Source organism: Delphinapterus leucas, chromosome 7 (genome assembly GCF_059928025.1).
Source record: "Delphinapterus leucas isolate spDelLeu-1000000601 "Yukka" chromosome 7, BTC_Dleu_Yukka2, whole genome shotgun sequence".
NCBI classification, from domain to species: Eukaryota; Metazoa; Chordata; class Mammalia; order Artiodactyla; family Monodontidae; genus Delphinapterus; species Delphinapterus leucas.
Genome location: NC_143135.1, coordinates 37,856,709 through 37,869,243, shown reverse-complemented (window position 1 = coordinate 37,869,243; position 12,535 = coordinate 37,856,709). Strand labels below are relative to the sequence as shown.

General features: G+C 42.0%; 1 protein-coding gene across 4 annotated transcripts in view; it reads right to left on the bottom strand.

Moving 5' to 3' along the window:
* Window positions 1–12,535, bottom strand: part of SERGEF (secretion regulating guanine nucleotide exchange factor) — a 226,381-nt gene that overhangs the window by 200,884 nt on the left and 12,962 nt on the right. For 2 of the 4 annotated variants that reach the window (XM_089915079.1, XM_089915080.1), the window contains exons 6-9: window positions 10,873–10,953; window positions 10,396–10,509; window positions 7,510–7,572; window positions 3,126–3,284 (exon numbers count right to left, since the gene is read on the bottom strand). In XM_089915079.1, the coding sequence (XP_089771205.1) occupies window positions 3,126–3,284; window positions 7,510–7,572; window positions 10,396–10,509; window positions 10,873–10,953 (417 nt within the window). The remainder of the gene's footprint in view (window positions 1–3,125; window positions 3,285–7,509; window positions 7,573–10,395; window positions 10,510–10,872; window positions 10,954–12,535) is intronic. The other 2 variants (XM_022555699.3, XM_089915081.1) reach the window with 2 other exon arrangements.

Below are 12,535 nucleotides of genomic sequence, written 5' to 3'. Positions count from 1 at the left end.
GCCAGCTTTCCCAGATTAGAACAGGTTCTCTTGGACTCTTTCCAAGTGCCTCTAATGGAGAAAAGTATTTTTCCATCACAAGCACTGCAGGTAGGCACCAGACTCCTGAAGAGGGAGGACAGAGACTGCATCCCAGATTCCCACATAGACGAACTAAAGTAATCTTGATATCATGTGAACTGCCCTCGCTAAGCACCTACCACTGGGGACGGCAGTCTTGGGCAGCATTTCTTGATCATGGTACCACTAACATTTAGGGCTGGGTATTTCTGTGTCGGGCTGGGGGGGCTGCCCTTGCATTGTAGGACATTTAGCAGCATCCCTGGCCTCTACCAACTAGATGCCAGTAGCACGCCCACCCCCAGTTGTGACAACCAAATATGGCTCCAGACACTGCAAACATCCTCCAAGGAACAAAGTTGGTGTAGGGATTATGAGAAGGGAGAAAGCACAGTCTACTCCCCGTCTCCATCCTAACCCAGCCCAGCCCAGCCCACCTTACTGGACGCATCTATGGTCACTGCACATAAGCTGTTTTTAATCAATAATACACCCCTAATGTCTTCCAGAACGAGACTGGGGGCAGCCTCTGTGCTGATGTGGCTGCGGGTAGGTCCCAGGAACAACTCTCCACTGGAGCTTATGAAAACAACTAGAGTCAAATAACTCCTTGGCCCAGTAATGAGCTGATTTGACCCTGTGAGCAAATCTTGTTCCCATTAAAATGAGCAACTGGGTCTGATTAAACTGGAAGCCCTGGCTGTTTCTTCTCAATGACACCGCGCCAGGGCAAAGGCTTCCACAGCTACTAGGAGGAGGGCAAAACTGGTGAACCAAACAGCAGGAGACTCTCTTCTACCCAAAACTCAGCGCAACAGCCAGGATGCTCAAACATCCCAGCTTTTAACCACTCTGGACTCAGGAGAAAGGGGAAAATAACAAAGTGCATAAACAAGAGATCTGAATTAACAAGTTAATTAAACAGCTGAAACATTACCCAAAGATCACGCTCCCAAGTGGAGGTGGAGACCTGAAGCTGAGCCCCAGAGCAGCTGGAGTGACTCAGACAGTGTCAGGGACATAGGTTCCAACCTCCCACCCTGAGTGCTGGGCTGTTGGCCCAGACGTGGAAATCAGCATGAGTTACAGTGCTGCAAAGCTAGAGTCAAAGCAGCAACATCTTTATGTCTTTCATTAGTCAGCTGCCTAACCAGTTAACGGATTTACTGACAGACTCAACTAAACCCACTATGGTTTGGTAGTAAGTGTATTTTACTGCACTGCAATTCTTTGAAGACTGACTAAGCATGAAACGCCTACCTGTTAACACCCAGTGACTCAGACTACTGCTAGTGTCTGTGCCATTCCTGCACACTGACTTAGCTCCACTGCTGCACTGAAATCTGATAACAGGTCTGTCTCCCCTAGTGACAGTGGGCTCCTTGAGGGCAGGATTAGGATCTAGTACAAGGCATGGTACATAAACAGATCCTCACCATCTGTATGATGGACAGATGGATGATAAAGTCTTCTGTTTCTGTACTCTTAGACTTAAGCCTGTCCACACATTGCAGTGAGAGGGCACGGCCCACATCTTTTCTATTTCTTCAAGGCTTAGCACACTGCTCAAAAGGTTCACAATAAACAAGAACCGATTTGGTTGGACTCTTGAATCCAAAGAGACAAACTGAAGCCTTCTGATCATGGAACAGCGAGTCCAAGGAAAGAAGAAATCCTCGCAGTCTACCCTGCCTCCTATGCATTTGAATATGTTTAGTCTCTTTTAACTAGAAACAGTTTAATGTAGGCAATGAATACTTTCTCTGCTAGGCACTGGAGATACAGACGTGAGCAAGATGAATATGGTGCCTCCTATCACAGAGCTCACTGTCTGGAGGAGAAGAGAGAGAGTAACAATTATACAAATAAGCGGCTATTATGCTCAGGGTCTCTTTAAGAAAAATTTCTGTCGATGGTCCCAATCTTCAAGCAGTCTGGACTTCTTTGAGGAAAGTCATGATTTTCCTCCAAATGAATGACATAATTAGACCATCCTCTGAAGCGGTAAATATGGAAAGTTTATTATACACCTTTGTCATATAGGCCTCTGTACCAAAACAATCTTAAAAAAATTTTAAGAACCAATTAAAAGCACCATGGATATAAATACTCATAAGTCTATGTGTTCAAACGTGTAGTATGTGTGACTTACCCAGGATAACTGAAGCTGACCTGAAAACCTACAAAAGTATTGGATTAAGTCACCAGGTATTTGAAAGTCTACAGATCTGTGTGTCACTAACGAGCAGGCCAAGAGCAGGCAAGAGGACTCCTGAGAACCCCTGAAGTTCCGAAGGCCTTGACACGATAATGGTTCTTAAGAATTACAAACTGCTGGTCTGGGAAACTGTGTCAGTCAGCAAGAGCTCTAGGAAGGCTGGGAAGAAGGGAGGCCATGAAAAAACAAACCCCGAGAACAGTGTCAGGAATATGAAGATCAGGCAAGGAGAACTGCCCTAAGATGAGAAATCAATGAAGATATTATCAAGAAAAGATAAAGATGCCAAAAGCTGGATGGCATGGCATGGCCTGGTAAGGTAACATCTGAAGGAATATGTGGGATGCTTGAATCAATGTACAAAGTTTGTTAGGGTTAATAAAAATTTAAATCAAAATACCATGCCAGCCATGACTCAAAGTAATGCTTTTGCCTCAATCTTAAAATATTTAACTTAATAGTTTCTGACACCTTTAATTTAGACTCAAGTGAAAATGCAAATACAGTCATCCCTTTAGCTATGACAAGGCAAAGACTCCCCAACAACCTGGACAAATTTCTAGGTGATGTTTGTTGCAGTGGGTTCCTTCACAAAACCTCATGGACTCTTAGGGCCAGAAGGAGTTAACCTAAGCCAGCTTTGCCTTTTTGCGTGTAAACCTGTGATCCAGAGAGGAAAAGCCACATATCTGGCTGATTGCAGAACTAGACCCCAGGTCCTTCCCTTCCCAACCCTTAAATCTTTTCATCAGTAAAAACCAAACTACCTAATCCCAAGCATTCATAGCTACTTAGACAGCTATCCCCCAGCTGCTCTTCCCAACCACAAACTCTCTGCCACTCTCACCTGTCTGAGCAACCAGGTGTGTCCACCCATTCCAGACAGCAGCGATCTTTTCATTCTGAAAACAATGTGCTTCTATCTTCTGGGGCACAGGAAGGAAAGCAGCATGGGAAGCCAGTTGCCCATGCTTGTTGCTTCCCCAAACAAACAGCTCTCCTGCATCTTAAACAAACAAAAGGGGGACAAAAGAGGTGAAGGAACATTAGTCCAAAATGATGGAAAATAACCTGTTTGAAAAAAAAAAAGTGGTTAAAAGAAGTTGTATTACTCTTAATCCTACAATGTTGAATAGAGCAAAACAAGATACCAAATTCATGTATAGCATAATTATACACAAGATTTTTAAAAATTCTTTAAATAGGAAAAAAGGCCAAATGGTCTTAGCTGTTTGTCAAGGAATAGGAATGTGAATTTTTTTCATTAATTCATTCAGCCAAATATTTGTTCAACATCTACCACGTGCAAGGCATAAGTTTCTCTATTTTCTACATTTTTAAAATAAACGCTTGCATTACCTTTTGTTAGGAAAAATATATATTAGCTTTTTTAAATAACAGGTTAAAAGATAAATTGTTTAAAGCTTAAACTTTATAAACATAAGATGATTTCACTACATGATCTGTCCAGAAGAAAATATAATGTTATCATATCACATCCACATAGCATTTAAGCTCATTTGAACCTCACAATAATCCTGTGATATAAGCAGGAATACGACTGACACTGTGATTTAATAGAAAAAGAACCATTTCAGAGTCAAGCGGTTCTGGCTTCTATTCTTGGATCTACTAACTAGCTACTGACCTTGGACAAACCACTTCCTCTCCAAGCCTTAGTTTCACCAGCTGAAGACTGGAGGGGAGGGCGGTTGGTCAAGAAGGGCAGACGATATAACTGATGACACTGTTAACAGGAGAGACTTGTGGGTGACGGCAGCAAACCAGAGGGCACATGCTTGTCCAAAAGGCATTCACATTCAACAAATGTTTAACTGGAAGTCAAACAAAATGGGGCCATAGACCATAATTTGGCTTATAAATCTACAGTTTGTGACTCCTTGGATGATTTCTAAGCACTTTCCCAACCCTAACATTCCGAGGTCCTACACCGCACAGTAAGCACATGGCACACACATGGGGCTACTGAACACTTGAAATGTGGCTAGTCCAAATGAGACATGTTGAAGACAAACAAAGCACAATGGATTGTAAAGACGTAGTGCAAAAAAACCCAAAAGGAGTGTGCCTCATTAATAAGTTTCATACTGATTACATATTGAAATAATATTTTGGATATACTGGGTTAAGTAAAATAAATTATTAAAATTAATTCACCTTTTTCTTTTTACTTTTTGCAATACGGCTCACATTATATTTCTCCTAGACAGCACTCTTCTAGAAGATAAATTAACCAAGGCTCGGAGATGTTAAGTGACTTTCAAGATCACATAGCTAATAAGGGATCAAGTGGGACCAGAAGCCAGGTTTTTTGCTTCCACAGCATTCTGTGACCTCCCAGTAAAGGTTTACAGTATTGCTTGCCCTGAGGCAGTCTGGTCTATTCTCCAAAACTGATTAGAAGCCAAACAGTATCATTAAAGGATATTAGACCAAGATTCCGGCTTCAAGTCCCAAATCTGCTACTGGATCACTCTGTGACACGGGGCACATCACTCCACATTCTGGGTCTCTGTTTCATAGAGTCTGAGGGTCTATAAATCAGAGGAGCCTTTTTGTCACCCAGGTGACCTTGCAGCACTGACATTCTGCAGTGCTATACAACGAATTTGGTATATTTCGTGCCTAGAGAGAGGGCAACCTCCCTGGACCTCACCAGGGTGTATGAAGTATGAGGATCCTTTACAAGAGGGCAGAGGACCCCTCAGCAAAGCTTCAACCCATTAAATGGAGTGCTTAGCTACCAAGGTACCACTGACAATGAGCCTGCGTCTGTAATAAGCCTTCATTTATCTTAGTAAGTCTAAACCATCTTTTTTGCAAAGACGAACTGTCTTCCACAGTAATGTAATGCGGATCGTTACACTGTTGCATCAGCAGGCAAAACTAAATTCTGCTGCAATGTCAAATAGTTACATAATCTACAACTCCAGAGAGAAGGTCTAAAGAACACTGAACAAAATCCAATGTGTAACAGCTTGAACTAGACCAGGAAAGACGGATATTAATCTTGACCCTTTTTAATTCACTTTCACAATATCCAAAACCAATTCGCTTTGTGAATATACTTTAAAAATCACTAAACTGCACACTTTAAAGGAGTGAATTTCATATATGAATTATATCACAATAAAAAATCCAACATCTATGTTTTAAAAACACCATAGTAAAAATGCTCCGCATATGAAATAAAAAATAGCTTTACTGATTACAAGAGTTTTTAAGAAATCGATGTTAGCAAGCAACTAGAAGAATCTCTAGGTTTACAAAATACCAGCCATTTCAAATGAATTAGAACAGAGTAGAAATCTCTCAGGACTTCCCTGGTGGACCAGTGGTTAAGACTCCGTGCTCCCAACGCAGGGGGCATGGGTTTGATCCCTGGTCGGAGAAGATCCCACATGCCGCATGGCATGGCCGAAAAAAAAAAAAAAGAAACCTCTCTTAGTCTGTTCTTATTCTCAGAAAAGAATGCCTTCCTCCAATGCTAGTGAGGACTGTGGGGGATGAACTAGTCACTTCTTGTCCTGGGGCCTTCTGCCCCCCTCCCCATAAAAGGGGAGGTGGGACCACATGCCCAGAGGAGTCCCTTAGAGCTGGCATTCTTTTTTTTTTTTTTTAATAAATTTATTTATTTATTTATTTTTGGCTGCATTGGGTCTTCGTCACCACACGCGGGCCCTCTCTAGTTGTGGCGAGCGGGCTTCTCACTGCAGTGGCCTCTCCTGCCGCGAAGCACGGGCTCCAGGCACACGGGCTTCAGTAGCTGTGGCTCACGGGCTCCAGAGCGCAGGCTCAGCAGTTGTGGCGCACGGGCTCAGCCACTCCACAGCATGTGGGATCTTCCCGGACCAAGGCCCGAACCCATGTTCCCTGCACTGGTAGGCGGACTCCCAACCACTGAGCCACCAGGGAAGCCCTGACATTCATTTTAACTCAACTCTTTTAACATATCTATAAATCTACTTAACGTGAGACACAGGCTAAAAGCAGCTAGTTCTTTCATTAGTTAGTTGTTTTTAATTCATTAATATCAAATTATCTGTAGTTCAGAATCTGTTAAGTATTTAAAATCTCACATTACGGCTCTTGTGCTTTGGAAACAGTAACAGCTCCTCAGTTGGACTGCATTACAAATTTGATGTTGAAGAATGCATGCCTCCATTAATTTACAGATACTGTGTACACATCTTAATTTCCACATGAAACACTGGAAACACTGTGTATGAAAGTCATTTCCCTTTGCTTAAAAAATGTAATGCATTCAACTCTGGGTGAGAGGTCTTACCAACATAAATCTCTCGGAGCTAGAGTATCCAGTCTACCAGCAGGGGTCAGGGCAATCTGGGCTTTGAAAAGAACCATTAGGAGAGATGGATAACCTTCACTTTCAAGAAAATGCTGCATTATCACTAGAAAGTTTATACTATATTGGCTGGGTGTGTCAAATGGATGGATGGACAGATACATGGCCAAGACAGAGAGATATACACACTGTGTGAGAGAAAAAAGACTAGATAGACAGATTAAAGAGATGGAATAGAGAGATCAACTAGAGAAAAACATAAAAATATAAAATAGATTACAGAAACATATACACAACTAGACTTAGAGATTATGGAGACTTAGGTTAGATAGGAAGACACTAAGATGGAAGATAAATAAAAATAGAGATGTATAGTTAAATAAAATAGAGTAGATAAATAGAGAGAGCAGACACGGTGACAGATAAATGGAGAAGAAAGATATAGGTAGATAAAATAGGTTAGTCTGAGATTAAACAGCTAGATAAAATAGACAGCTAGAGAGCTTAGATAGTTATATTAGACATCAAAATAGATTAGGTGGATAAGATAACAACATATTATACATAAGTTTACTGTTGGTTATATGATGTGACAATCACAATTACCCTAAAGGAAGATACTTTTATCCCTATTGTACAGCTAAGAAAACAAACTTAGAGGAAAGGAAGTGAGCCTCTGTTTCACATGAGTGTTTTACCTGTATTATGATATGTAATTCTCAAAACTATCCACAAAGTACTTTATAGAAGAGGAAATGGTCTCAGGAAGGTAAAACAACTTGCCTAAGATCATACCAGTGGTGGCATCAGAATTCTGACTCCAAAGTCTATGGTTTTCCCTCTGTACCCCAATAGCATCACTTGAGGCAGAAACACCCAGAATTCTGAATGGCATGTTACCTACCTGTCAGTGAAGCTGAGTGGTCTGAGCCAGCAAGAACACATACTGCTTGAGAATTCTCTAGGCCTACAAAAAAAAAAAAAAATTCTTTTGAAATCACATTTGTAACAGAACAAATTGGGCACAGGAGGCCCATAGGCAGTGACCACAGCACCTGGAGAGAAACTCTCAGCCAGTGCAGGAAGGTCTGAGTCAGCGGCACTGGCCAAGAAGATGGCTGGCATGGTAGGGAGACTGCTTATATCCAGGAGGTTGAACAAATAAATAAATATTTTGAGGATAAAGGAGTCAGATTTCTCACTATCAGAAAGGAGAAGAAAGGTACAGGTATGAAAAGGTTAAAGGCTAGAATTGACCATGTGATACTGCATTGTAACTGAAGTCAGTGTAGACTTGCAGTTTCTACTAGAGATAAACAGACATAGGTGTACATATGTATAAACGTGTGTGTACATGTATATTTCCTAGCTCTGTCCACGGAGTGGGCCTAGAAGCAATGACATCTCATACATTCAGCTGCTATCACATGCAGACACTGAAACACAAGCCCAGGCCTCCTAACAACACACAGGCAGAGCTAGAATTTGAACTTGCCTCCCATATCCAAATCCAGCACTTTTCCACCCGTAAACACACTGCCTTCAACAACAGTGTAAACCCTAATCAACTCTGCTCGATGCTGTGGTCACCTGGTCTGGCATGCAGAGAAATGGGAGTCCTATTCTGTAACTCTTTCTTCTTACACTTCTGTTCAATTTACTAGTGTCTTAATAAAATGCCCCTCATGCCTTCAAGTATCCTGTGGAATGACAAAGGGACAAAGAAGATGTTTCTGCCACTTTCACCAGAGAGGAAGCACTGGTCTCCTAGTGGCCGGGTCGGGAGAGGACATCCAGGGTTCCAGCTCCAAAACAGATGGCAATGAGGTGAAGAGGGGACAATGAAAAATGAAAGACTTTGAGGGCAGGAAGCTGATATCTTCTCTAACATCTCATCAGAAAATTCCCCCAGGTTAACTCTGAATCCAAGCTGTGCCCCAAGCAGATCCCAACCAGGTCATTTAAATCAAATCAAATAAAAACACTTGATTCCTTTTAGATACAAAACCTGTGCTAAAACAGACAGTAGACATAATCCCTACCCTTAAAAAGCTCATCATCTTTGGCATTTGGGAAAACATGTAAACAGCTCATAACAATACAATACGTTGTGCTATCCATGCACACAAAGAAAATGCGGACTTCCCTGGTGGCGCAGTGGTTAAGAATCTGCCTGCCAATGCAGGGGACACAGGTTCGATCCCTGGTCTGGGGAAGATCTCACATGCCACAGAGCTACTAAGCCTGTGTGCCACAACTACTGAGCCTGCGCTCTAGAGCCCATGAGCCACAACTACTGAGCCCACGTGCCACAACTACTGAAGCTCGCATGCCTAGAGCCCATGCTCCACAACAAGAGGGGCCACTGCAATGAGAAGCCTGCGCACCACAACGAAGAGTAGCCCCTGCTCGCCGCAACTAGAGAAAGCCTGCGCACAGCAACGAAGACCCATAAATAAATAAATCTATTAAAAAAAAAAAAAAAGAAAATGCAATGGACGTGAGAAGAAGGAAGAGTCTTTCCTGAGAAAGCTGTAGCTGAGCAAGGACCTGAAAAATGATCAGGATTTTCCCAAGGGGAAGAGGAAGGAAAAGGCATCCTGGGAAGAGGTAACAGTCTGCCCACAGGCACAGAGGAATAAGAACACAGCGCATGCCCAGGAAGCAGTGAATACCTTTGTGAGGCAGGAAAGATGTTTGGGAAGTATGAGTTTATATTACAAATGCTTTCAATGTGAAGTAGACTGTCCTGTGTTCAGTGGCCCCTTCTCCTTCTCTAAGAGAACCCTCCCCAACTCAACACATGGGCTTCAGGGCGCTAACCTCACCCCCTGCAACAGGGGAAAGCCTCAGGGACTTAAGAGAATCAGAATGATCCCAACAACTTGTACGACACTCCCACTGCAGCTCACCCTTCCCTTTTCTCTCCCCACTTCCTACTGCCCTCAAAAATCCCTCCTTTATTCTGAGCTAGAGGAGAGCAGAGGTTTCCTGACAGGTTTTTCCTACAGCTAACCCTCAGTAAACTGGGTCACAAAGTCAGAGCAAGAGAGGAAGAGGAGGAGGAGGTGGAGGCATGGTGCTACAAACAGAGAGATAAAGGACCACGAAGAGAGTGTAGAGCAGACAGAGGGAGAGAGACAGAGAAAGAAAGTCCTAGAGACCAAGAGTCCTGTGGGCAGCACCCTTCCTACCTACTCCTCGTGTGCCCATGAAGAGAGGTTTCCCTCGGGGAACGCTCCTAGCCCCTCTCTCCACATCCCCGCTCGCTCCTGCTTTCCTTTCGGGAGAAGGAGCTGGGCAGGCAGGCACATTCCTTGTGGGTTCTCCTTCTGGGATGTGCCTGCCTGCAGAGGGCACCTCCTCCGTGGTCTCAGCGGCACCACGAGCTTAGCAGGACTGAATGCATACAGCTGCTCCAGTGCCTGGTGGGTAAATTCAATCTGGGATTCAGAACCTGGAGGCTCACTATTGCTACACGTTATTTCCAAACACCTAAGCCATGTCTTCCAACCTAACCTGTAACAGCTCTAGAGTTACCATTTTGATTTCCACCCACCTGACTCGCATCTACTTCTCAATGGGTTCCAAACTCTGGCAGCAAAGAGGAGTACTTTTACTGGGCCCACAAAAATTCCAGCAAATTAATAGACCAACCAACGGAGAGAGTTAAGACAGAGAGACCAAGAAATAGCAAACGCAGAACTCCATTTACCCATTTTCTGCATGCCTGTGTCTCCATTTCCAAACAAAGAATAAATACAGGATTCAGAAGAAGTAAGGACCTTACCTGTCACTCTGCTTGGTTCCTTTGCTGTCAAAAACAGTGGGAGAGTCTGCCCAGGGCACAACCGCCGTCCAGATGATGCCAAACCAGTTCCCCACTGGAACACCATGCCACTAGCTTCCCAGCGGAGCAGGAGAGAAAAAAGAAAATCTTTATCTGGATTAAGACCAGATTGCTCTTTGAACCTCAATGCCATGAGAGATTCCCAATTCATGCTCAGTTAACATGCATATTATGGAAAAGCTTATTGCCTCAAGAGGCCCTGTGGCTGGTCATAGGGATTACCACCAAGTCAATCACAAATCCAATCTTCGGGGCAATCTAAGACCATCAAAGGAAATTCCAACATAGTAAAACTCCCTCCAGAAAGTTCTAGGACACTCCTCCAGAGTCAAATTACTGGAATGGCATTTTTTTCATGATTAACTTGAAAGGACAACTGAGACTCCAGATCGAGCAGGAAAGAACCTTGAAACTTACCACGTCCATTCCTCACATTTACTGCATGAGAAACTGAGGCCCTGTAGAGGAGCTGTGATTTGTCCAAGGTCATACGGGGAGCTAGTAGCAGAGAAAACACCAGGACTTAACTCTCCTACACCTAATGTAGTGTCTTTTCTACTACACCAAGATGAATTCAAAGATTCCTAATCATCAAATAAATACATATTTACGACTGCAAGATAGCTTCTTAATAGCCACTACTTCAGTGGAATGGCCTTTTATTTCCATATTCACTGACTCTAATCCATGTACCCATGTTCTGAACCTCATACAAATGCATAGATGAAATATTGTATATTTTGTCTACAGTCAGATGTGTGTAACTAGGATTCACTATCCAACAGCAACATTAAGGTACTGCTCCTCCAGAAGTATCCTATACCCAATGGTCCTTTAGGCTGTAAACAGACAAGCATGCTTTGTGAAATATAAGTGATGATGATTGAGCACAATGTGAGCAAAACACAGTATTGAAATAAAACAAAACTTACCATCTCTTCAACAAATAAATTGCAAGAGGATAAAAAGAGAGAAAAGGTACATAAAGATTAAAAGAGACTGGAGATGCCTGATAAAGGATTAATATTTAAAATATACAGTGACCTCCTAAAACTCAACAACAACAACAACAATTCAAAAATGAGCAAAGGATTTGAAAAGACTTTTCTCCAAAGAAAATATACAAATGGCCAATAAGCACATAAAAAGATGCTCAACATCACTAGTCATTAGGGAAATATAAATCAAAACTACAATGAGATGCCACTTTACGCTCATTAGGATGACTACTATTAAAAAAAAGAAGAAGAAAATAACATGGGTTGGCAAGGATGTGAAGAAATCTGAAACCTTGTGACTACTGGTGGGAATGTAAAATGGTATAGCCACTATGGAAAACAGTATGGCAATTCCCCCCAAAATTAAAAATAGAATTACTATATGATCCAGCAGTCCTACTTCTGGGTACACATCCTAAAGAACTGAAAGCAAGATCTCAAAGTGATATTTGTATACCCATGTTCATAACAGTATTATTCACAATAGCTAAAATGTGGTCACAACCCAAGTGTCTATCAATAGAAGAATGGATAAGCAAAATGTGGTATACACATACAGTGGAATATCATTGTCTTAAAAAGGAAGGAAATTCTGACATTTGCTACAACATGAATAGACCTTGAGGATATTATGTTGAGTGAAATAAGCCACAAAAAGACAAAGACTGTATGATTCCACTTATATGAGGTACCTGTATGAGTGGCCAAAATCATGGAAATAGACAGTAGAATGGTGGTTGCCAGGGACTGGGAGAAGGGGGAATGGGGAGTTATTGTTTAATGGGTATAGAGTTTCAGTTTTGCAAGATGAGAAAAGTTCTGGAGACAGATTTTCGTAATAGTTGCACAATAATGTGAATGTACTTAATCCCACTCAACTGTACATTTAAAAATGGGTAAGATGATAAATTTTATGTGTATTTTATCACAGTAAAAAACTAAAAGGAATAAATAAACTTTAAAAAAGAGAGAAAGAGACTTGAGATACATATCAACCAATTGCAATGATAAACCTAATTTGGATCCTGATTCAAACAAACCATAAAAAAAATATTTTTGAGATAATCAGGGCAATTTAAATA